The sequence below is a fragment of the Heptranchias perlo genome, chromosome 6 (assembly GCF_035084215.1).
Source record: "Heptranchias perlo isolate sHepPer1 chromosome 6, sHepPer1.hap1, whole genome shotgun sequence".
Lineage (NCBI taxonomy): Eukaryota > Metazoa > Chordata > Chondrichthyes > Hexanchiformes > Hexanchidae > Heptranchias > Heptranchias perlo.
In genome coordinates, this window is record NC_090330.1 from 15,915,273 (window position 1) to 15,942,445 (window position 27,173).

The window sequence follows — 27,173 nt, forward strand, 5'->3', positions numbered from 1 at the left end:
ACAACACTTAATGTTAAGGCTCACACACAAGTAATGCTTATATGGTGAGGTATCAGAGAATGCCCACTTCTCCTGGAATCATACTCCAGCAAGGAATCAAACCTTGAGGGAAAGAAAATTGGCAAAGGATACTGCAGTACCTGATTCTCAAATTTTGCAAGCCCTATTCTGGAATGCTTTCTATAAAGCCAGGAAGACTTCACTTAACATACAGCTACTCGTATGTGCAGACATAATGAGCCAATGCCATGGCTGTCTGAGCTGTTCCAATGTTGCTATTTCCTATGGAGCCATTCTGGGACAGGATGAGAGTCTTGCCTGTGTAGGTAACAAGACCAAACCCAATAATATTCTCAAAACCCAGTAATACTTTCAGACATGCACTTTCCATCAGGAGTCACTGGAGTGGGAACTTTGGCTGATTTTAGGCAGAAGCCAATTGCAGTACCTCATCTGTTGCCCCGACTGAGATCGGATAACTAGGCACAGACTCTGAATTGAACCCAGGGCTTCCTGTTTGGTTTAATTTACAGAAGATCAGAGTAGAACAAGTTTATCTGCAAATATTTTCAACTTATTATTGTACAGAACAAAGACTTACAGCACAATTGAACACAAGCAACTTCTTGTCAGTTTCCTTTTTAATATTTCATACCATAGGTGAGCACTTGGAGAAGCACATTATACAGCTTACTTGAATCTAACGTGATCAGAGGAAACAAAAATAATCCCACTGGTAAAAAGCTTACAACAGTTTGAATACTGCAAAACATAAATAAATAAAATTTGTAAAAAGATTACATGAAACGTGAACGGTTTCGGACCGAATTATATTTTCATATACATTATATACATTAAAAAATGTACGACTTAAACCATAACTGCATCCCTAAGTCAACATGGTTAAGATATGCATTACACATCTGTTAATTTACAGAATTGACAGGCTTTACCAGTATGATACAACATAATCGAAGGTGTACAAGTACAACAATTTTTTTTCTTCTATATTAATATTCTCAAGTATGGCCCTTTTAGTTTTGCAAGCAGACCATTTTCTACTCGAGTACAAACTTTTGATACATGCTTTTGAATTGAGACAAGACTCTAATGTTGCACAAATTTCCTTACTGAAAAAGATGCAAACTAAATAAAAAATGAGAATACTTATCCTTCAGAGCTATCTACATCTCCATTCCAACTGCATCGTCTTCTAGCGATGTTAGTGGTGGGTTTGGGTTTCTTAATCTTATATCCAGTATGGTATATGGAGAATCTTAATATGTAATGCAAGCAACACTTGGGCAGCAGAGTTAACAGAAAAAAAGTTTTACAATATCCTTCTGCAGTTTTTTTTAAAAATTACTTTGTGCCAACTTTCTCTTGCATCTTTTAATGCATCAATGAATACATTCCACATAAAAGGTTAAAAACTTTGTAAACCTTATACATAAAACTCGTGTAATTTCCTTAACAAAATTAAGTGAAATAAAAATGTATTTTACTGATTTATTTGGGACTTTATGTATAATAGCCCGTTATTTTTTTTTAGAGCAGTGCTTTGATGTAAGTATGTGCCTTTACATGTAAAAATCCATACATCTTTAATTCCTATTTTTGTCCAATTGCATATAACTGCACAGAAGCACTTGGAATGTGTACAATTGTTAGCAGCCTGGCAGATATGTACTGCATTCTGGGTGCCATAGATCAAACTGTATCTTTTTCAAACTGTACTTTAACAATTATACAATGCTCCTCAACAATCCATGTGAGCTGCATTTAGACAATCCCACATCCCTCTTTAAAGCAGTCAAGTATTTCAGAACTTCTTTTATACGAGGAAACAAAAAATGCTGTGCAATAACTACGCACGTTTGGTTAAAAAAAAAATCAAGCTGCATGGAAGTACAAATGGTCCGACCAAAATGATATGTTTAATCAATAGCTACTGATAGGTTCAGGCTGCATTCTTTTCTTGGCAGTTGCGATAAAATGATAGCTAAGCTCACAGTCATGAGAATACAATGTCATTACGAAGCAAAAAAAAAAGTCTTATTTAAAAAAGGCATACAAAATAAAAAAAAAGGACAAGAGATAAGGGGATTTATTATTGCAATATTAGGCAACACGGATTGTTGTATGATTATGAGTAACAGATAATTACTGAGCAGCAAGTATAAAGGGATCTGGTTGAAGAACTGGAATGGTAACAAAAATATTTGAAGCAAATCTGTATGTGCCTTAGGTGGGGCAAGCTGAGCTGGGGCAAAGGGATGAGCTTCAATGGGTCACATGGCTATTTTCCATCCTTGACTTTTATATTCTTAATGTATTCAAGATTCTACATCATCAGGGCAAACTCGTAAATAAAAAAACAACTTTCCTTTTCTCTTTCTGGAATCACAATGTTGTTTCTTGTATAAAGCCACTGCCCTTGGGACAAAACTCAGATCTAACAGTGACTAAACAGCACACATTTCCTACAAAACATGATCAGCCTGTGCTTTTACTGCTTTGAATAGGAAAGCAGGTAATTAGTAGATATTCTGTAAAGCAGGAGCTATTGTTACTGGCTTGGACTGTCTAATTGCGAATGCCACACATTTCGGTTTGTCTATATTGGTGGCTGTAAAAATGGGAATTTCAAGCAAATGTTTCTCTGCTGCCCGCAAAAGCAGCAAAGTAGTACATCTTCAGAACCTGTACAACCTGTTCTTTATAAACTACAAAGCCAAGTCTCTAATAAGCCATCTGAAATGTGCATGCAGTTGGAACCAATTACCCGTAACTCTACACAATGCCAACTGTCACTGTCTAGCTATAGTATACTGTTTTCTGAGTATTTGAGGGACCTCCCTTTCCCGTGTGCTTCTAATGTTTTTATGCAATTGTTTTTAAATGGTAACCCCACAATCTACTCTATCATGTACTATATTACATATTGACAAACTAGTCAAAAAGAGCATGCTCTACATATATAGAGGAAAAAGACCAAATTGTGTGAATCCGTGGAACATTTACATCTTCAAGAAACATTTAACTGTTCAAGCTACTTTTTTTTTGGTTGACAGCTATCTTCACTATACACGTTTCATTGTAAAAGCCCCACAACTATCACTACAAACGAGTAGTTATTCACAGAAGTCACATTTGGTTACGGTCTTTTTCCTATTTTTAAGTGTCAATTTTTCCAAAGGTTCCTTCTGGTGGCCTGTAATGCTTTGGAAAAGCCTTCAATTGTAGAGTGTTAAATGCGTACTTGCGACATCCAACATTCTTCATCGTGTTTTCTCGGCGACATCCCTCGCTGGGGAAGAAACAAGTACAGAGAATGATAGCAGCGAAGAAAAAAAATGATATTAAAAAAAAACACTCTTAAGACAATGACAAGATGAGTATTTGGTTAATATAAAAGGCAACTGAATGGTGAGCAGTGATTACATAATAACACGTGCTTCACAGACTTGGATTAGATTGCGGAGTTTGTACAGCCATGTAAAAAGACCAGCTTTAAGTCATATTTGAATCCAATTATAACACACCCAAAATCATTTCTGATTAGACCGTTCTACTCAGTCACATCTGTGGCCTTGATTGGCATCAAATGCTTGTGCCCACTGCACAACTTGCAGATTGGCAGTTAAAATATATAAAAATTATAAATACTACCAGTTTGCTGATTTGTGAATGTCACTGGAAATACTGGCAGCCCAACGCAAATACAATTGGAGCTGCCAGAAGAGAACAAGAGTTAACTTTCATGCAAGTAGTAGTTGATTGCGAAGATAAGTGCACTTTATGCTGAATGGGTAAATGTACTGACCAGTGTGGAAATGAACCACAGTCCAGGAGGGCTGCTGGGTTGATCTTCAGTTTGTGCTGAAATAAATATCAACCAGGGCAGCATTTGGGGGTGCTTAAAAATGGTCTTGGTGCCCAAAGGCTAGGAAGTGGAAAATCAGCAGGGTTCCTGCTCCTGATCACTATCCAGCAACCCCTGCTAGAAATACAGTTACATGGGGAACACGCGAGGGCAGGATTGACTCCACAGTCAAATATCTATCAACACTCCCTGTCTACATTAAGAATGGGCATGCAGGTGAGGTCTTGAAGGCTGCAGACATTTTTGTAACCATGAATCACTGCCTTCAGGAGAGGAGAGGATAAACGGGAAGAATACTAGAGAAAAGAGATTTTAATAAAGTACAAGTCACTGCACTGGGGCACTTGGTAATAATCATAGAATCATACAGCACAGGAGGTGGTTATTCGGCCCATCGTGCCAGCTCTTTGAAAGAGCTATCCACCTAGTCCCACTCCCCTGCTCCTTTCTTATAGTCCTGCATCAGATCTAAACCAAACTGAAAAAGTTAGTGATTTACTCACTTAAACAGACCAAATGGGTGTGCTATAAGGAAGACAGAAGCAGAATGCAGTACAATAGATGCATTTGTCTTTGCACAAGCAAGTTAGTTGTCATGTGATATCTGCCCAGCTGTCTGAACAGATCTTTCTTTACTAGCAAAGCATTTCGTATGATGCAAGAAGCAAGTTATCCCAAAAAGGCCAACGTACATTTTAAAAGGTTATTGTAATATTTCAAAATAATTTTAAATACAATTTTATTTTGTTAAATACAGACAAGCAGTTTTGAAGAGGATTTACCACTTATGCGGTTGCTTCCAAGAAAGTGCTGTGGTTTCAGAACTCAACACAAAAAGAACATTACAATAGAACAGTCACACAACAGCTAACAGAAAAGTTATGACTGCACTAGAATGTGTAGAAAGGGTTCAAATAAAATTCTTGAAAATACAGTATATGCGCTGTCCTTTTATTTTAGATATATTTCAAGAAACTCTGAGGTACTGGTCATATGTTTCTATTACAAGAGTTTTAATGTATACAGTAGATAGAATCTTTCATACATCCTCTATTTTAAGCTTTGATAAAATATATACATAAAGTACAGTATAAATTTCTGACATTTGTAAGGCATATTTTATGGTGGACAATTCTATTGCACATCCTTCCATTCAGTGGCTTCTGAGCAACAAGTAGTTAAGCTCGTTATTTTATTATTTTTTAAAACTTTTTTTTTTAAAGAATGGCTTTTAATCTTCTCTTCATTGGCATCGAAATCTGGCCAGCAGATACGCCAGACTCAGAAAGACCCATACAACCATTAAATTGGGGCTAAGAGCAAGTAAAGGGATGGAATAGAGAAGGCTCGGGTCGAGCCTGCAATCGCGGATGGGCACCAGGCCACTCAAGTTCTTCTGTGTGACTACCTCCCGTGTTCCAATGCTGTGAAAAGGGAAAATATAGGAAATGGCAGGGAGGGGGTGGGGGTGGGGAAGAAAGCAAAACAAGCATGCAGCAAACACAGCATAAAAAGAATAGGCAAGAATATTTAAAACAGGGGATGGGGAAGGGGGAAGGTGGAGTTGTGTTTTTTTTTAAAAAGTACAAAGATACAAAATACAAGAGAAATTACAAAGGAAAGCACCAAAACCAGCAAATGAAAAGAAGAGTGGCAAAATAACACATTAGAAAGAGAAAGAGTGAAAAAAGAGAAAAAAAGAGAAAAGTTGAAAATTCAGAAAGAATGACAATGGTTTCTCATGTTCAGTCTGTATGCGTCAAGTACATGCTGCACTACCATGCCTCACCATGCTTCAAACTGTACAAGCAAACTGAACGTGAAGAACCATCCTCGTATTTAACCCTTTCTCACCTTCGAAAGGCAAATAAATCATTATATAAATTTCCCACAGAAACAAAGCTGTTGTTTTAGTGCATCTAGGATTTCCTCTACAGGTCACAACATGGTGAACAGGTTTCTTTGGATTGTTATTTCTAGGATGCCATTTAAGATTTCATAGTGAATGTGGAAAATCTTCCCACGATGTTTACAATGGCACTAATGTAAACATCAGAGGAAATCTGTGAAGATTGGAGTCAAATTATAAATCTTAGCTTTATATAGAATTATGATGTTAAGAATGTTTCTTTAAACATTTTAGTTATCTAAATAAAGGGCAATCATTTGGATAGGGAAATTTAAATCACCAGCTAAAACCACCTCTGAAATATTTGGGTGAGACAGGGTTAAATAACAGGTAAACACAGAAAGGATAAGAAAACTACAAAAAACTTTGAGACAACGTACACAATAAAATTAACTTTAAAACTTTAGTGAGTGCAAACAGGGTTCGACCATGTTAGTGTAGGATCATTTACTGTGTCTTAAATTCTTATCCTTTCTTAGAGATGTACAGCAAATTAAGAACATGTCCTCAATTAGTGCTGAAACTTTTTCAATATTTGAGAGCGATTTAAAGGACTTCATGTTTATGACATTTGCAAAACATATAAAACAAAATATATGAACGATGCATAAATGAGGACTATAAAACAAAGAAAAACTCAGACAATTCCTTAATTTTAGTCACATTCATATAGTTCTGACGGACAAATAAGAAGCAACTTTACTGCTGCTGTGAACTGAGCGGTGGGAACCAGAGCAAACTGCAGAAGAGTTTCTTTGTACAGACTATGCCAGATAAATGAAGACTACATCTGAGCATTGCATTCCAGTTTACCAAACTACTTCCCATTGAGTTCAACCATACTGAGTTCCTAATCCAATTTAAATGCAAGATGCTCATAAAATAGCACGCTTCCCAGTTAGAATTTTAAAAGTTACTCCTCTGCCTTTCTACAGTAATTGAATTACTTTCTCGTTTAAGACACAGGATTTCTCTATTTTATCTCTTTTTCTTCCTGTAGTAGTTTCCCTGGACCGTGCGTACAGTGAGGGTGCAGAGTGGGTAATGTGAAGGCATGGCCTTTGTCAAGGTCTTTCTCGAGTCAGCCACCAGTAGGGCTGGGATAGAGGCCAAATGATTCTACCTTCCTATGGTGCTTCCCCAGAGTCAAAGCTGAGACTGGGAACCCAGCAGTGATTTTGTGGGAAAGAACCAAATGGAGAAAAGTGTTGGTTGACACCCCTCTATCTCTCTGCCACCATGCAGTGGTGCTTCCGATATGTGCTGCTGCACCACCCACATTCTCTTCCTTTCCATTCCTCTGCCATGACCTTACTAATTCCCTGTCAAGACAGCAGCCAGGCCATCCAATCCCAGACGTCTGGAAATATCCAACCTGATGATCACTCCTTTCCATGGGCACATGACTGATCTCTGATCCAAACCACCAACATATATCCTACCTAAGATTGTAAATTCACTCTATGGCAACTGTAGCTGGCCTAGCACTGCTCTGAATCAGGGGGCCTTTCAGTTGTTCAATTGAATCTTTTAGCTGTTTAATTGCTAATGGTATGTACTAATTCTGCAAAATAGAATCATATATCACAGAAGGCGGCCATTCAGCCCATCGTGCCTGCTCTTTGAAAGAGCTATTCAATTAGTCCCACTCCTTTGCTCTTTCCCTGTAGCCCTACAATTTGAAGTATAAAAATATGATCACATATTTACTGAATGCCCATTTTTTTTCCCCTTGCCTCTCAAAGGTTAGCATTCAGATGCATTTTTTCTGAGGTTAATTCCCACCTTCTTTAGATCAGTGGCATTCATAACTCTGCCTACTTCCACTTCACAGGGGCCTTTGGCAGACATGTAGCTTCATGAATCTGAGCTGCCAATGACCACCTCATGGCTGTGGGATGCTGACAAAACTGAGAATCAGGACTGGGACCTCTGCTTTTCTTGCTATCAGTGAGAAAAAAAAGGAATGATATTAGGAGGCTGGGTTCTCCTAGAATCCATAGATTAAGTGAAAAGGCTCTATTCAAATTGTAAATTTAAGAGAACAACCACCATCAGACCTTCTATTCCTATGGGGAAATGCCTGGCCTCCAGTAGGCAAATGGGTAAATGGCACATTTGAAATCAAAAGCATATGGTGAGTAATGTTTCAGTATCTTGCTGCATCTTTTGGCTTCTGTGTATTATTTAACCTGCAAATAAATCTGACCAAGTAGTTTTGCCTATGAATGTGTTATTTTCTACCTTTTGAAATGGATAAGAGAATATGGTGAACTTCCCATGCATTCTTCGGAGATCAATTTATCCTGATTAGAGTTCATTATTAAACCTGGGCACACTAACCCATACAAGTTATGAACAAAGGCAAAGATTCTGGCTCATAGGAGAATAGGTCTACCTATGGAAACTGCTTTCCAACCATGGATGCAAGACAAATGTGCAGGGAAAGAGCCAGCACTCTAACAGTCAATCCACAGCACTCTCAAACATCTCTCATCTCCTAGCAACCAATTACAGAGCAACATGTGTGGAGCATGGCTATTTTCTACAGGCACTTATGGGAATGGGTGGGGCAAAGTTAACGAGTAAACTGAATATGAACAGAAGGGAAAAGTACATCAATATTGAAACCAAAATGAACGTCTTCCTGAATGTTTGCAATCAATGTAACGTAAAACCAACTAAAATGGCTCATTACCTTACTGGCTTCCAAGCACTGGTTTGACTGCTTCTGAATGTATAACAATAGCCTTGTTATATAATTATTATTGCTTAAAATAAAGACACATGATAAATCTTTTAAAAGAAAAATGTCAAGAGATCATTTCACTTTTAAGAGCAACTGCGTCACAGTTTCCTTCCAGTTTGTAAGGCTGATCCCTAGCGTCACAGAATTGAGTTATAAGGAAGGACCAGAGAAAGATGTGCTCTGTAGCTGGATAGGTGGAGGCTGTGGGAGGAACTGGGTTTTTGTTTCTTGGATGAATGAGCTCAGACCTATCTTCTGATTTATATTCAGCAATAAGAGATAATGATATGTACAGCTCGTCAGTTCTTAGACAAGGACACTCAAGTCTTGGCTTCTTGCCAGGTTTTTGGTGGAGTTTGGTTGTTTACGTACAATATGTGCCTGGTCTGCAATTGAAACAGATTAAAAACAAAATACTGCAGGTTTTTGATCCGTAGAAATAAAGGTTTTGCTGAGCTGCCATTGTCAAAAAATGGAGTCAATTTTAAGTATATTAAAGTTATTACTTTTACAAAGAAATCACAACCTTAAAAGACAACCTAAATGATCAAAATGGGGTCACACTATTCTCCTGCAAACCAGTTAAAACTAAGGAAATATGTAGCAATTTCAGGCTATTCTTCAGGGCTGGCTGGAGAAAGCACCCAATGTGCACAATGGCTGCCACACATTGGGCCTGATTTTAGCAGGCCTGCGGGTTTCCGGCGGGTTGGGTTTCGGGAGCGTGGTCAACGCGCCCGGTGAAATTAGTGGGTTGCCCGCGCGATCGTAGCAGGCAATCCACTAATTGGAATCACTTACCTGCTCCTCCGGGCTCCGCGCTGCTGGTCTGCGCGTCGGGCGGGCTGTGCATGCGCAGTACGATCTGTCAGCTGGAGGCTCTCTAGTTAAAGGGGCAGTCCTCCACTGACAGATGCTGCAACCAATGGAACAAATTACAGCATGGAGCAGCCCAGGGGGAAGGCTGCTCCCAGTTTAATGATGCCTCACCCCAAGTATCATCAGATGGGGTGAGGAGGAGGGGGAGGACACAGATCTTCCACCCGGCGGGCGGGAGGAAGCGGCCTGCCTCTGCCACCAAGAAGGCCTGGCTCGAGGTGGCAGAGGGGGTCACCTGCACCACCAACATATCGCCCACCTGCATACATTGCAGGAGGCGCTCCAATGACATCAGTAGGCCAGCCACAATGAGAAAACGTAGTCTTTCCCCTACACTCCGTCTGCCACAACACTGCCCCCACCCCACATCTCCTTCGGCACCGCCAACACTACTCTGTCACATCACCCCTCATACCCACTCAAACCCCATCCTCATCTTACCTGCACCTACTCACCTCGCCAGTACTCACCCGCCACTAACACGCAACCCAATCCTCATATAATCTCATGGCTCTATCCCATACTCACCCTCTCGTGCATCTCTCTCACGGCCAGGCTCACTCAACCTGCCACCACCTGTGCTGCAGCCACAGGGCATGCATCACATATGTGCAGTAGGCAGCGTACGGCAAACGTGTCGTGAGCATGAAGGGGATGCACAAGGGTGTCTGAGGGTTTGCCATGGGTGTTACCTATATTGAATTTCAGAGCAACAAATATCACACATTATATTGGCACCACCACTGCCATGTCTCCGCGAATCCTGTCTGTTGTGTCCAATAATGCCCGCTCCTGGGTATCACTATGAGGACCCACCACTGATGGCACCCAGTGTGTTACTGCAGAGTAGGTGCAGGTGTATTTGCAGGGCTCGTCCGCGCAGACGACTGAGAGACATCGGCGGTGTACCCGGCTGCACCCTGGAAGGATGCGGAGGAGAAGTTGTGGAGGGCAGTGGTGACTTTGGCAGCGACAGGTAAGCAGATGGTGCTGGGGCCAGCCAGGAGCAGCTCGGCATGAAAGAGCCTGCAGATCTCCACGACTACATGTCGAGTGAATCTGTGCCTCCGTGTGCACTGCTGCTCGGAGAGGTCCGGGGAGCTGCGCCTCGGTCTGTGGACCCTGTGCGGAGGGTAGTGCCCTCTGCGACGCGTCTCTCTCTGCGGTAGCCCTCCCTCCTGCTGTACAGGTGGATGTGTCACAGCACTCTGTTGTGGAGCTCCACGTGTCAGAGGTGGACGGCGTGGACTGCGAGGCTGCTGGGGCTGGTCATGCTGTTCGTCCTCCGAGGATGTCAACGCACCACCCATCTGGCAGGTGTTGGTCTGAGGGGTTGTGCAGGGTAGGTAGGTGGTTCCTCGCACTGGGGCTGCGGTTTCACGTCGGTCTGTCCTCTGGCTTGGCGGGGGGTGGTGGAGGGCAGGGGTTGCCCTACGTGACGCGGTGGCCTCCTGCGTGGGTGAGGGCTCTCCCACCCGCTGTGGAGTGCACCTTGGCAGCTGCCACAGGCTGCTGGCTGGAACACGACCGGTTGAAGGGAGACTGTTTCCCCCAGTGTGTGAAACTCACTGCCTTGAAGCTAAAATCCCACACTTCCTGTTTTGACAGCTGCTTCAGCTCATTTAATGACCTCAACATGCAAGGTAAGTACACTCAAGTGGAACCCCGCTGGCTTTAATTGCCTGCGGGATTCCCACCAGCGGGGCCTGCGCACGCAGCCCCGCACGTCAGCGCGGCACCCGGAAGTGGCCGGGATCTCGGCGCGATCCGGTCACGTGACTGGATATCGGGATTTTCGGGGCCCCCCCGCTGGAAACCAGACGCTAAAATCGAGCTCATTATGTGGGTATACCCACATACTTTGCCAGTAGCATACTTTTCTGAGATCGGGCATGTACAGATCAGCTCCTGGGTTGCTGTGAAGTTGCTGTGCTGATGACGACGACAGGAACTGCTCCAGGACACAAATGGTTTCGCCCTGTCAGCTGTGTCACTGCAGCAGCAAGAAGGTTCTTCACTATTGTAGGAACATAGCAACAGGAGTATGCCATTCAGCCCCTCGAGCCTGTTCCGCCATTCAACGAGATCATAGCTGATCTGTACCTCATCTCCATTTACCCGTCGTTGCTCCATATTGTTTAAATACCCTTACCTAACAAAAATCTATATCTCAGTTCTGAAGTTTTCAACAGCTTTTTGAGGGACAGCGTTTCAGATTTCGACTACCTTTTGTGCCAAGTGCTTCCTGACATCATGAAATTTGATGTTTTTAAAAAATACACTCTTCAATTTTAATTTGCTTCTAGTCTCTTTATCCCCACAGCATTCTGAAACTTGAAACAGTTTTTTTTGTTTATAAAAAAGGTATATATTTATTTTGCAACTTTGCAATCTCCTTTTAGAAAAATATCCCATTGTTGATTTACAGTCCTACAGCTCGCTCACTCCTCATCTTTTAAAAAGATCTTACACAAGATAAAGGCTCATGGGGTTGGGGTAATATATTAGCATGGATAGAGGATTGGTTAACAGACAGAAAAAAAGAGCAGGAATAAACTGGTCATTTTCAGGTTGGCAGTCTGTAAATAGTGGGGTGCCGCAAGGATCAGTGCTTGGGCTTCAGCTATTTACGATCTAAATTAATGACTTAGATGATGGGATCGAGCGTAACGTATCCAAGTTTGCTGATGATACAAAGCTAGGTGGAAAAGTAAGCTGTGAGGAGGACAAAGAGTCTGCAAAGAGATATAGATAGGTTAAGTGAGTGGGCAAGAAGGTGGCAGATGGAGTATAGTGTGGGGAAATGTGAGGTTATTCACTTTGGTAGGAAGAATAGAAAAACAGAATATTTTTTAAAAAGGTAAGAAACTATTAAGTGTTGGTGTTCAGAGAGATTTGGATGTCCTTGTCCATGAAACACAAAGTTAGCAAGCAATTAGGAAGGCAAATGGTATGTTGGCCTTTATTGCAAGGGGGTTGGAGTACAAGAGTATGGAAGTCTTGCTACAATTGTACAGGACTTTGGTGAGACCACACCTTGAGTATTGTGTAGAGATTTGGTCTCCTTATCTAAGGAAGGGTATACTTGCCTTAGAGACGGTGCAACAAAGGTTCACCAAATTGACTCCTGGGATGAGGGGGTTGTCCTATGAGAAGAGGTTGAGAAGAATGGGCCTAAACGCTCTGGAGTTGAGAAGAATGAGAGGTGATCTTATTGAAACATATAAAATTCTTAGAGGGCTTGACAGGGTAGATGGAGAGGCTGGTTCCCCTGGCAGGAGAGTCTAGAACTAGGGGACATAGTCTCAGGATAAGGGGTGGGCGATTTAGGACTGAGATGAGAAGGAATTTCTTCACTCAGAGGGTTGTGAATCTTTGGAATTCTCTACACCAGAGGGCTGTGAATGCTCAGCTGTTGAGTTCATTCAAGACTGAGATTGATAGATTTTTGGACTCTAGGGAATCAAAGGATATGGGGGTCAGGCGGGCAAAGTGCAGTTGAGATTGAAGGTCAGCCATGGTATTATTAAATGGCAGAATAGGCTCAAGGGGATGTATGGCCTACTCCTGCTCCTATTCCTTATGTTCTTAAATCTGCCCTAGGCGGCAGGGGAGGGGGTGTAGGGAGAGGAGTGCGAAAAGTTCACCAAGGTGAGGTGGGTGGTCACATCCCAACAAGTCCTGAAGCAGGCAGTGTTTGATGAGGGACTGTGGGGGGAGGGGGGTGGGGAAGCGAAGGAAGACTGACAAGACGAGCAAAGGGGGAGGCACAAAAAACCTTTGGAAATTGATGCTTAGTCGGGGCCACCATTATATGAGGCAAGCAGGACAGTTAGTGAGGGAAGGTTAATACTCTAGTTGGAGGGGCAGATGAGCAGCAAACCTTTCCAAAGCAGAGTGTTGGTTCTATCCTCCCTTTCTTCTAACCTGTATAGTCTGTTGCACGAAGTTCCTTCTGAGATATGTTTTTTGCGGCCCCAGCACTGGATTAATTCATCTTACTGTGATAAACGTAATTGACAACATTTTGCTATATCCCATTCCCCGCTGGAATTCACTGGATCCCGATTTACAAATCGTTGCGTTACCGAAGTGTTACTTTTCTGCAGTTTGCATCTTTCCGCAATCAATGTGTGCAGTTTTGAATGACTTGCCAACAGATGAAAAGCTTACCTCCTCATGCAGTCCAGGGCCTGTGTGAAGACCTGAGGAGCCATGCCATGCTCATGCTGCAGGATCAGGCACTGTTCCAGAGTGATTGACATGGCTGTCCGGTCCTTGGCACTTTTACAGCTTGTAAATCTAACACCATTTAGTCTACGACAAATCTGAGAACATAAAATGAAAAGAAAAATCATATTAGATTAAAATTGATTTAATACTTCAGAATACCTAAATTTAGAAATGAAGTACAATTCTGAATGAAAATAAAGAGTGTAACAAGGTTACAGAAATGTATAAATGGATATAAGTGAAGGATAATGTTGCAGTCAATTGAGAGATTCTGATAGCTTTGCGATTGCCAAAAGAGCTTCAATTGTGGTAAAAGAAAACAAAAATTCTATCTAAAAAAATTTGTATCGCACCTTATCACGTCCCAAAAATGTCCCAAGGCGCTTCACACATCATTAATTACTTTGAAGTGCAGTGATTTATGTCATTAAATATAGTAGTCATTTTGTGCACAAGATCCCATACACAGAAATGAGCACTTGGTGGTATTGATTGAGAGAGAAATGTTAGCTATGGTACCAGGAGAATTCTGCACTCTTTTTGACTAGTGCCATTGGATCTTTAACTACCTAAACCAGTGGTACAGCCAACAGGACCTTAATGTAACATCTCATTCGAAGGACATCTTTGACAATGCAGCACTCCCTCTACTGCACTGGAATGTCACTTTAGAGTTCATGCTCAATTCCTGGAGTGGGACTTGAATCCATAACCTCCAGCAATGTAACTAATTGAGCAAGCTGACACTACTATAGCTTTAAGCTCACTTATGTATATACAGCCATCATGCAAAGCATTAAAAAGATACCTCGTAATTATATGGCATGTATACTAAATGTAGTTACTAAGTGGGGACACAGGTAATAAAATTAATTGTGATATTCAACCATAAAAGATTCCTGTAGTGTTGAGGCTCTATCAGTTACTGTTTATTAGGAGCATTTGCTATATACAAGTATGAAACATCCAGTAATATAATTATCAAACTGCTTTCACAAATGAAAAATCCAGTACATGTGCCTGATTATGCATATTTCCACTTTAAAAAAACACAAATTTTAAGCTTTTTTCATTTATGTAACTCGAATGTTCACAGTTATGATAACAAGGCTAAAGAATCTCTTCCTTTCAGGTGAGTCTTCATCCTTGTGCTCTGACGTAACTGTACTAGGCTTTATTAAGGGAGTTATTTACAGCTACCAATTCATAGAGTCACACAACACAAAAAGAGGCCATTTGGCTCATTGTGCCTGCTCTCTGAAAGAGCTACAAATTAGTCCCACTCCCCAGCTCTTTCCCATAGTCCTGCTAATTTTTCCATTTTAAGTATATACCCAATTCTCTTTTGAAAGTTACTATTGAATCTGCTTCCACCACTCTTTCATGCAGTGCATTCCAGATCATAACAACTCGCCGAGTAAAAAATGTTCTCATCTCCCCTTTGAATTTTTTGCCAATTATCTTAAATTTGTGTCCGCTGATACCTGGCAGTCGAACTTCAGATCTAACTAGCAACATGCTATGCCATTGTTTGCAGATAAAAAGTAAAATCTGCTATTCAGTTTACTATTGGCAGCAATAGATTCAATACAACTGATTTTGATGTACAGTATTGCAGCTGATTGTTGCTAATAATTGTTTTCTTAAATGGGTTTCCTCAATAAAATCTAACTTTCTCTTGGCTCCTGAGAATAGTTATATTAAAGGAGAGCTGTTGTAACAACACAAAGGGAACATGGGAATATATTGGACCAATCCCAAAGTCCAAGAAATGTCATGCACTGTTCTATATTTGATACCCATCGGTAACTTTCTGTTAAATATCTATCTAGTTCCTTTTTGAATTTGCTGGCAATAGGAAAAAATCTTCATGTATAATTTATTTAACAAGATGTTTCAGTTATGGATTTACTTAAAACTTATTACCACAGAAAATGAACAGTTGCCTAGCATTAGACTTCTTTAGTTGTATCAATGTACAGAGAAAGGGCCATATATTCTTCTCATACATATAGCAAGCTATGTTGACATGCATATTCAAGAAAATGGATTAGACAATATAATTCATATTGATATTTACATCTGCTGCCCAAAACAGAACTGATAGTAAAAATGACTTGCTAGAAAAACAACTAATTTTAAAACATTTCATGCTCTCCCCAAAACTACATTGCAACAATGCAGTCTTAACTAATGACCTGCCTTGCTAATTAGATGGATGCTGCCATATGAATACAGGCGCATGTGCGTACGCACAATCAGGTGACTAATTGGCCAACAATTAGAGCTGAGATAATAAAAACCATAAATACTGGAAATCCAGTTCTGATGAAGGCTCTCATCTGTAACGTTAGCCACTGTTGTTTCTTTCAAATGTTGATCGACTGTATGAGCAATTCCAGCATTTTTTGTTGTAACTACTTCCTGGAACCATAAAAATCATAGTATTTAAACTACTGCAAATAAGACTTTGTTTACCTCAGCAGCTTGCCAAAGGATATCTACATTCTTATTTTTCCTTGCATGGACATTTTGGCCAAGAAATCTCAACAGTTCAGGCAGACATGTCTGACTCCGGGATCGAGGTAGACCTAAAGAAATCAAACATTTTAAAGATATAAACAAAATGAAAGCAGGGCATCAATAACAATTGTATTTGTGGAATTTGTTTAACACTGCAGGTAGCTCATATTGTAGATTTACATCCATTGAACTAGTTATCACTTGAAAAGTTTGTGACCTAGGTATCAAGTGATACAAATAGCACATATTTCTATTACATCAGCCTTTTAGTGATATGCTATCTCTTCTTCTATATGTAGCATACATACAGAAGAAGAGATGGACTTGGTTCTATGGAATGAGGTGGGCTTGGTTCTATGGAATGAGGTGGGCCAGTGGAACAAGTGTCAGTGGTGGAGCAGCGATCATAGTATCATAAGGTTTAGAATAGCTATGGAAAAGGACATGGATAATGCTAAAGTAAAAATACTCAATTGGAGGGCCAATTTCAATGGGATGAGAACAGATCTGGCCTGGGTAAATTGGAATCAAAGATTGGCAAAACTGCAATTGAAGTGGGCGGCCTTTGAGGAGATGTTCAGGTACAGTCTAGGCACATTCCCACGAGGCAGAAAGGTAGGGCAACTAAAGCCAGAGCTCCCTGGATGACAAAAGAGATAGTGAAAAGATGAAATGGAAAAAAGGTTGATAACACAAGTGAGAACCAGGCAGAATATAGAAAGTTCAGAGGGGAAGTGAAAAAGGAAATAAGAAGGGCAAAGAGTATGAGATAGACTGGCGGCCAACATAAAAGGGAATCCAAAAGACTTCTACAGGCATGTAAACAGTAAACAGATAGTAAGAGGAGAGGTGGGGCTGATTAGAGGCCATGAAGGAGATCTACTCATGGAGGCAGAGGGGATGGCAGAAGTACTAAATGAGTACTTTGCATCTGTCTTTACCAAGGAAGATGCTGCTGCCAGAGTCTCAGTAAAGGAAGATATAATTGAGATTTGGATGGGCTAAAAATTGATAGAGGTACTTGAAAGGCTAGCTGTACTTAAAGTAGATAAGTTACCCGGTCGCGATGGGATGCATCCTAGGTTGCTGAGGGAAGTAAGGGTGGAAATTGAGGAGGTACTGGCCATAATCTTCCAAACATCCGTAGATACAGGGGTGGCGCCAGAGGACTGGCAAATAATATACCCTTATTCAAAAAAGGGTGTAAGGGTAAACCCAGCAACTATAGGCCAGTGAGTTTAACCTCAGTGGTGGGGAAACTTTTAGAAAAGTTAATTCTGTCCCGGATTATCGGTCACTTGGACGAGAGTGGATTGATTAGGGAAAGCGAGCACGGATTTGTTAAAGGCAAATAGTGTTTAACTAACTTGATTGAGTTTTTTGATGAGCTAACAGAGAGGGTAGATGAGGGCAATGCAGTTGATGTGGTGTATATGGACTTTCAAAAGGCATTTGATAAAGTGCTGCATGGTAGGCTTGTTATCAAGATTGCAGCCCATGGAATAAAGGAGGCAGTAGTAACATGGATACAGAATTGGATACGTGACAGTAGTGGTGAATGGTTGTTTTTCGGACTGGAGGGAGGAGCATGGTGGTGTTCCCCAGGGGTCGGTGCTGGGACCACTGCTTTTCTTGATGACTTGGACTTGGGTGTACAGAGCACAATTTCAAAATCTGCAGTTGACACAAAACTTGGAAGGGTAGTAAACAGTGAGGAGGATAGTGATAGACTTCAAGAGGATATAGACAGGCAGGTAACATGGGCAGACACGTGGCAGATGAAGTTTAACGCAGAAAAAAGTGAAGTGTTACTTTTCGGTAGGAAGAATGAGGAGAGGCAATATGAACTAGAGGGCACAATTCTAAAAGGGTTACAGGAACAGAGAGATCCGAGGGTACATGTGCACAAATCGTTGAAGGTGGCATGGCAGGATGAGAAAGCGGTTAAAAAAGCGTACGGGATCCTGGTCTTTATAAATAGAGGCATAGAGTACAAAAGTATGGAAGTCATGATGAACCTTTATAAAACACTGGTTCGCCACAACTAGAGCAGTGTGTCCAGTTCTGGGCACCGCACTTCAGGAAAGATGTGAAGGCCTTAGAGAGGGTGCAGAAGAGATTTACTAGAATGATTCTAGGGATGAGGGACTTTAGTTACATGGATAACGTATCCACGTTAGACTGGAGAAGCTGGGTTTGTTCTCCTTGGAACAGAGGCGGTTGCGAGGAGATTTGATAGAAGTATTCAAAATCATGAAGGGTCTAGACAGAGTAGATAGAAACTGTTCCCATTGGCGGAAGGGTCAGGAACCAGAGGACATAGATTTAAGGTGACTGGCAAAAGAACCAAAGGTGACATGAGGAAAATTTTTTAATTTTTTTTCTTACACAGCAACTGGTTAGGATCTGGAATGCACTGCCCGAGGGGGTGGTGGAGGCAGATTCAATCATGGCCTTCGAAAAGGGAACTGAATAAGTACTTGAAAGAAACAAATTTGCAGGGCTATGGGGTAAGGGCGGGGGAGTGGGACTAGCTGGATTGCTCTTGCATAGAGCTGGCGTGGACTCGATGGGCCGAATAGCCTCCTTCCATGCTGTAACCTTTATTATTCTATAACAAATTGAAAGAAAGTAAATCTTGCATTTATATAGCGCTTTTCAAAACCTCAGGATGTCCCAAAACACTTTACAGCCAATGAAGTTTTTTTTTGAAGTGTTACCACTGTTGTAATGTAGGAAACGCGGCAGTCAATTTGCACACAGCAAGCTCCCACAAACAGCAGTGTGATAATGACGAGATAATCTGTTTTTGGTAATGTTGGCTGAGGGATAAATATTGGCCAGGACACTGGGGATAGTTCCTCTGCTCCTCTTCAAAATAGTGCCATTGGATTTTTTACATCCATCTTAAAGGGCAAATGGGATCTTGGTTTAACGTCTCATCCGAGAGATTGCACCTCCAACAATGCAGCACTCCCTCAGTACTGTGCTGGAGTGTCACCCTAGATTTTGCGCTCAAGTCTCTGGAGTGGGACTTGAATCCACGACCTTCTGACTTAGAGGCAAGTGTGCTACCAACTGAGCCACAGCTGACACGCTACTTTAAATAACCACTAGTTTCAGTTTTTGTAGAACAATTATTATCTACTATCAATAATCGCCGCTTGGACAAAGTGCTAGAGAGCAACCATCACCCATGGAACCACAACTCTGAAGTAATCAGTGTACTTCCAAAAATGTAAATCAATGACATTAGATTTAACCCTCAGGTTTTGTGTGATGTAGCAGGTTTTATAAATCTACAGGATGCATTATACCACCATTAAATGCACAGTGAGAAAGAGTAAAGTTACAGGATTACATACAAATAACAGCACAGAAACAGGTCATTTGGCCCAACTGGTCCATGTCGGTGTTTATACTCCACACGAGCCTCCTCCCTTCTCCCTACTTCATCTCACACCAACAGCATATCCTTCTTTTCCTTTCTCCCTCATGTACTTATTTAGCTTCCCCTTAAATGCATCTATGCTATTCGCCTCAACTACTCCATGTGGTAGCAAGTTCCACATTCTTACCACTCTTTGGGTGAAGAAGTTTCTCCCGAATTCCTTATTGGATTTATTAGTGACTCCCTTATATTTCTGATCCCTGGTTTTGGACTCCCCCACAAGTGGAAACATTTTCTCTACATCTACCCTATCAAAGCCCTTCAAAATTTGGAAGACCTCTATTAGCTCATCGCTCAGCCTTCTCTTTTCTAGTAAAAAGAGCCCCAGCCTGTTCAGCCTTTCCTGATAAGTATATCCTCTCAGTTCTGGTATCATACATGTAAATCTTTTTTGCACCTTTTCCAGTGCCTCTATATCCTTTTTGTAATATGGAGACCAGAGCTGTGCACTGTACTCCAAGTGTGGCCTAACCAAGGTTCTATATAAGTTTAACATAACTTCTGTGCTTTTCAATTCTATCCCTCAAGAAATGAACCCCAGAACTTTGCATTTTTTACGGCTAATGGATAATGTCTTGTTTTATGCAGACGAGATCGGAAATTTAAATCAACTGGAACATTTCAAATCATTGCACTGCTTCTTGAAATTCACTTGCGTACAGCAAGCCTGAAAGTATGGGAATAGGACGGGGGAGTGGGACTAGCTGGAATGCTCTTGCAGAGAGCCGTTACAGACTTGATGGGCCGAATGGCCTCCTTCCGTGCTGCAACCATTCTACGGTTCTTACTGCTGTTGTGGTGACTGACTCCATCAAGCTTTCCCCCCCCACCCCAGCCCCCCAGATTTGCTCTGCTAAGAGAGTAATTAACCTTTTACTTCTATTCTCCCAAGTCATTAAAATGATAGCATTAATGAATTAATGCTATCATCATTTTAAAAAAAAACAAAATTGACAGGAATGTTGTAAGAAAAGCACTATACAAGCTTTCTTCATTATTGTAAACCTCGTGTTAAAGTAAAATATGTTAGTTTAGCTGTGAACAAAGGGGCTTGCTACATGTCCAAGACAAGCTTTTTACAACCATGTGAAAGAAAAGGCCTGAGTAATGAGCACCTGATACCATCCGCATGGCCTTTTGTGTCAGCTAGAGAAGGGGAGTTGTCTCTGGTTGTATTATGTTTCGCTTGAAGGTAAGAGTTAGTGGCATCTCGGAGGCAACTAATCATGAGGGAGCTAGTACGGCCAAATGTGGATGTAAGGGAGGAGGACTGACAATGATCCCAGCTGCAGCGAGAATATAAAGTTAACTGTCTCTAAAACAATAAAGTTGGATGCTTTTCGTTACTGATTAGAATATCCTCGGAGCAAGGCTGGACTGCTCAACTAATCAGGACCTTCGAAAGTGCACTTCGAAGTCTTGGACAGTGATCAACTTTGTATCAGGTTGTATTCATCTTGTATTATGTTAGATTGTACTTTTGTATCTTAACATCTTTGTTACTTATTATAACTTCTCAATAAAGCCATTATACTTTGGAACAAACCACCTTGCGACCTTTTGATTAAGGACTCGAACAGTAATAGTATATTACTTACAAATGTAAAGGTTTTTTTTTGTAAAAATGGAAATCAAATTAAGTAAAAATAAAAACCAGCAAAATGCAAAGCAACATGATGAGCTCTGATAGCATTGCATCAAGCACTCACAAAAAGAGTTCAAAATAAGTGTAGCATAAGCATAGAATACCAAATAAAACTTTAACCAACATATGTAAAGGTCATTTGTGACAGCAAATTCATGTACAGCTTATCTCATTTCAAATGCAAAGTAAAACAGACCCGTCTCAATATTCCACAACTGCTATTAGCTACAAACTCTGCAATTCATTTTCTTCAGAAACAAGAGAGAAACAAGTTGCATTCAAACTCATACACATGAATTAAACCAGACTCATTTCATTTCAAGTGTCAGCAACCTTTGAACCTCAAGCATTAAGGCAAGGCATTTTTAGATAATCATTCAGCTAAATAATTGCTAACTGCAGTGTTGCAGATGCAGCTCGACATACTGCGTTCACTTAATCAGAGGAAGGAACAATGTAGAAAAGAACAGTGCAGTTCATACCTACATATACTTACAATCATCAGGCAAAACCTCCTTGAACTGTTCATAGTAGGAATTCAGGCGGCCCAAACTTTCTGCATTAATTACTTCTTGTAAGGATGTGTCTCCAAACCTAACCCAGATAAAACATGAACATGAATATTCACTGCATGGCAATAAATCAATATGCTTATCAAAATTGGACTTTAAAAAAATATATATAGTTCAGCGTAAAGCTATCTGTGTTCTTATCATTACCCAGGCCACCCACTAACTGCGGACAAAAGGGCAACTTGCTTGTAAACCTCGTCGCTAATGCCACTCTCAAACGGCTCCTGGGGAATATGCGACAGTGGCTCAGAGATGGATCTCTCCCAGGTTTCCTCTCCTTTCCAGTTGCTTACACTTGTCCGCAGTGATGCAGCTGGAATTGGTAACTCAGGAGTGAGGGATCGAACCCACATCTCCCTACTCGATAATGCCTGAAAGTTGCCATTAAAACTGTGCTTGAAGCTGCAGATTTTTATCTTAATTCTAAGATAGTCATCAAGAGTAAGGGTTGTGAAAGAGGCTCAATAATTGTTAATCACAATAGTTTTACTGTGAGAATCACAGCAATTCCTCATTTTTCATACATACAGAATAACGAATGGCGGGCATAGAATTTTACTAGCAATACCATGCAGACAATACTCAAGTGTGACTTTGCTGTTACCCATTACAGAACAAGTCTGGAATTGTTGGTGCTGTACGGATGTTTAAGACAGCATCTAAAATACTGTAGTACTGAGAGAAGTGGTTCACCTCCCCCTTCCACTGGGCATGCCTTGAGTGTTCTCTTTCCTCACTTCATGACTGTGCCTCTGATCAACATTACTTCAAGTGCCAGTGAAGGAGTGTTAAAGGTAAGCTAAAAGAGATGGGCGACTAAATTGGGCCGCGTAGCACTCGTTGTGTAGGCGCTTTGGGGACGCTTAAGCACTGAAAATGGTGTCCGAGATGCGCGCGCATACTTCTGGCGTGATGTGCGCAGGATGCCATACTGGTAAAGGCGTTTGTGGACATGCACTTAACGAAAGCTGGCAGCATGTAAAGTAGTGAGATTATGCGGTAATCAGTGTGCAACGCTGATTTAAAGGGACAGATGCAATTTTGGAACTCCACGCTCCAGCCAACGCACTCTCTAAACCTCGCACAGCTGAATAGGTCTTAAATGGCCTGGAGGCCCCCCCCCCCACCAGCCCTATTTAAAGGGAGCATGCAGGAGTTAAAGGTTCGTTGCTGGATTATTGCTTCTGGCTGTTGATGCATTTGTACCTGTTTTTGGAGATCTCTTATACTTGAATACTAGGTCGAGGGGACATAGCCTAAAAATTAGAGCCAGTACTTTCAGGAGTGAAGTTAGGAAATGCTTCTACAAGTAAAGGATGGTAGAAGTTTGGAACGCTCTTCCGCAAATGGCAGGTGATGCTAGCTCAACTGTTAATTTTAAATCTGAGATTGATAGATTTTTGTTAATCAAAGGTATCAAGGGATATGGGACTAAGGTGGGTAGGTCACAGATCAGCCATGATCTCAATGGATGGCAGAACAGGTTTGAGGGGCTAAATGACCTATTCCTGTTCCTAAAATAAAGTTTCAATACACTACATGGAGTGGGCTGGCTAGCTGACAGGCAACAACAAGGGCACTGGTGGAGTGGCAGGGGTGGGACAGGAATGCTGTCATCTTGAGAGAGGACAGCAGGTTCATATTCCATGCAGCCACTGTCACTTGATGCCTCCTGTTATGTGCCACCTTCTCCTGCAAGAAAGCGGGACGTGTGTCGGTAAGCATCCTGCAAGATGTTTGGGGATGTGGCTGTTATGGTTGAATAGCTGCCAACGTGTGTGATCTGTAAGTTGTGGGTGTGCGGATTGCTACAGTGGTAATGTGTGAGGGTGAGATGAAGCATCTGATTGGAAAAGTTGAGTACTGATTGAAAGAGTGTATTGGTATGTGGGTGATGGGGGGTGTGTAGTGCATGGAGCAGTGGATGAGGCCAGTGGTGTAGTTGGTAGGATATGCCACTTGACAGTTGAACTCGCGCACCTTGACCACTCATGTCAAATCATTGCACTTCTTCCTGCGCTGCATCCATGCTCGTGGTGCTACGCTCCTGGCATTGACCTCGTCCCCTACTGCCTCGGGAGCATATGTCTGGAGGGCCTCTTGCCCTCCTGCGGATATGGAATGACCCTTCTTCTGTCCACCTCTTGCACCAAGGCCTCTAGTGCATCATCAGAGAATTTTGGTGCACGCTCTCTCACGGGCCTAGTACAAACTCAGCTCGACAGATTGGTGGGGTCTGGCATGCAGATTGGAGGATGTGGGATGTAGTTATGAGCAACCTTTATTCAATATTTTGAAAGAACTCAACAGTTTGTAAACATAAGGACGGGATCTGCATCTGTATTAAGTTTGTGATTCCTGATCTCCGTTCAGACCGTATCTTATATTTTGAAAATATAAGAGTCCCGCAAAGTTTGAGCAGCCAAGTTCTTGCTCATTAAAAATTCCAGAGTTCCAATCATCACCATACTTCAGAATACTGCATCATTGACTTCCACCACTTCCTGCAGGCACAATGTACCTTCCCTTTAAGTGGTGCTAGCCACTCCCGATATCTAGGCCCCCTGCTGATAAGCAGCCACTCAACAGGTTGGCCTGGCAGCTTGCAGCAATCATGTAAAACATCAGGCAGTGCGAATGTTACGTGCTGCCTGCATTTCAATGACTGGGGGGCGGGTTAATCATGCACCACGATCCCAGCACCTGTTTTTTGGGGGGTTAACCATTTAACCCCTGTAGAATTTTACCACCGCCCAAACTAGCTTTACTAAATTAAGGTAAAGCGAAGCAGGTAATCTATTAAAATGAGTAATTACACAAAAAATAAAATCAGTGTTGATGATTATTTTAGTTTTTAAGGAGGCCATGGACAGAGGGTTAGTGATTTCTTTGAAACCTTTGGCTAAGAACTTTTTTCTACTGAAGTAAACTCCCAGGCATTTTCATTTTGTAGGATTGATTGATTCAGGTTAAGTATATATTTTGCAGGATAAATCAATGAGATACAGAGAGTATAAAAGTATAAACAAATAATTAAATGCCTACAAATAAAATAGAAAATATTGCAAAAGCTGAGATGGTCCATCAGCATCTGAAAAGTTTAAAGACAGATTAATGTTTTGGGGTATTGATCCTGTGTCAGACACAGTTGATGCAAGGGTGTACATCCAAAATATTTTAAACAATTTTACAACACCAAGTTATAGTCCAGCAATTTTATTTGAAATTCACAAGCTTTCGGAGGCTTCCTCCTTCCTCAGGTGAATGTTGTGGAAATGACAACAACATTCACCTGAGGAAGGAGGAAGCCTCCGAAAGCTTGTGAATTTCAAATAAAATTGCTGGACTATAACTTGGTGTTGTAAAATTGTTTAAAATTGTTTAAAATTGTCAACCCCAGTCCATCACCGGCATCTCCACATCATCCAAAATATTAACCTACCTTTGAAGTGCTGATGGTCCTGCTGAATATTTCCAGCATTTTCTGCTTTTATTTCAGATTTCCAGTACTTGGGAGTTCTCTCCCTTCATATCATCTCTATTCTTGAAGATCTGTGATCACTGTGTAAAGTTGCTTAGATTGTTTGATGGTAGTACTTACTTTTCAGCGAGTGTTTGCTGCTCATTGATCCCCACATTAAATAGCACTGGTTGTACTCGAAGTAACATTCCACTCTGTATTTCCCTAGGTAAGGCATCGAACATAGCACTTGGCAGTGGGATTCGCACATTAAACCCATCTCTGTAAAGATGAATGCAGGTTAGGGTTTTTGCAAGCAAATTAAACCCCTGTGTACTTAAGAACTTTGGCATTCTTTCAGCACACAAATACAGCCTAGAAATGACCAATGACAGATGAACACTAAAATAAATGGATTAATGCCAGTAGTAAAATAGTGGGTAGAGGAATGTGATATGAATTTTAAGCTTTTATCTGTTAATAACAGCAATATGAACACTTGTTTTTATTAACTATACATCTGCAAAAGTGATAGCTTGCAAATAGAGTAGTGTTAAATGTGGGTGAGCACTTTGAGCGTATTGCCCGCCACAAACGCTATTCCCCAGTCAGGAATTGCATCCCCTCCTTGACCACGATCTCAGGCTGAACCAGACTGTTTGCAACCTCGGTGTCCCATTCGACGCTGAGCTGAGCTTCCGACCAGATATCCTCTCTATCACCAAGATTTCGCTACTTCTACCTTTGTAATATTACGTGTCTCAGTCCCTGCCTCAAACCATCTGCTGCTGAAATGCTCATCCATGCTTTGGTTATCTTCGGACTTGACTACTCCAACGATATCCTGGCCGGCCTCCCATCTTCTACCCTCCATAAACTTGAGCTCATCCAAAACTCTGCTGTCCCCATCCGAACTTGCACCAAGTCCTGTTCATCTGTCACCCCTGTGCTCGCTGACCTACAATAGCTTCCAGTCCACCAATGCCTCGAATTTAAAATTCTCATCCTTGTGTTCAAATCCCTCCATGGCCTCATCGCTCCCTATCTCTGAAACCTCCTCCAGCCCTACAATCCTCCAAGAACTCTGTGTTCCTCCAACTCTGGCCTCTTGTACATCCCTGACTTCCTTGGTCCCACCACTGGCGGCTGTGCCTTCAGCCATCTAGGCCCCAAGCTCTGGAATTCCCTCCCTAAACCCCTTTACCTCTTTTTCCTTCTTTAAGGCACTCCTTAAAACCTACCTCTTTGACCAAGCTTACAGTCATCTGTCCTAATATCTCCTTCTTTTGCTCAGTGTCAATTTTTGTCCGATTACGCTTTTGTGAAGCGCCTTGGGACATTTTACAATGTTAAAGGCACTATATAAATACAAGTTGTTGTTGCTGTTGTAAGGTCCAAACAGAAAAGGGAAGTTAGTACAAGAACAAGGGCACCAGATTGGGATAGGCCAGATGTTAGAAAGGTGAGTGAGCTAGCTGAGATGAGGTGGAAACACAAATTGGCACACTGGACTGCAAATCAATAATGGGTTATTTTTTCAAAAGGAGATTGCAAAGTTTCAGCATAAATATACACCTTTAAAACAGACTACTTTAAGTTTCAGATTGCTGTGATTAAACAAACTTGTTAGAAACAAATTAAACTTGAAGAAAGGGGCATATGGGGCCTATAGATAATAAAAATAACTGAGAAAATAAGCAAAGAGGTTAAGAAAAGGACAAGTAAAGCAAAGAGGAACTAAGGAGAGAATCTCAAAAAATATTAACAGTAAATGCGAAATGGAATCTCAATCTCCATTGCATCATAATTCAAGTTTAGTGACTACCTTAAGTTCCCAGTTTGTAATAGATTTTCTATAGAACACTG

The 27,173-nt window shown here is 41.4% G+C and overlaps 1 protein-coding gene across 10 annotated transcripts in view; it reads right to left on the reverse strand.

Moving 5' to 3' along the window:
* Nucleotides 1–623: 623 nt before the first annotated feature.
* LOC137322774 (inositol polyphosphate-4-phosphatase type I A) overlaps nucleotides 624–27,173 on the reverse strand; it is a 179,046-nt gene continuing 152,496 nt past the window's right edge. For 8 of the 10 annotated variants that reach the window (XM_067985812.1, XM_067985813.1, XM_067985810.1 and 5 more), the window contains 5 exons: nucleotides 25,449–25,589; nucleotides 21,772–21,869; nucleotides 16,135–16,247; nucleotides 13,597–13,751; nucleotides 4,609–5,310 (listed from right to left, as the gene is read on the reverse strand). In XM_067985812.1, the coding sequence (XP_067841913.1) occupies nucleotides 5,130–5,310; nucleotides 13,597–13,751; nucleotides 16,135–16,247; nucleotides 21,772–21,869; nucleotides 25,449–25,589 (688 nt within the window). In that variant the 3' untranslated portion in view covers nucleotides 4,609–5,129. Of the gene's footprint in view, nucleotides 3,311–4,608; nucleotides 5,311–13,596; nucleotides 13,752–16,134; nucleotides 16,248–21,771; nucleotides 21,870–25,448; nucleotides 25,590–27,173 lie in introns of those variants that run through there. The other 2 variants (XM_067985816.1, XM_067985819.1) reach the window with 1 other exon arrangement.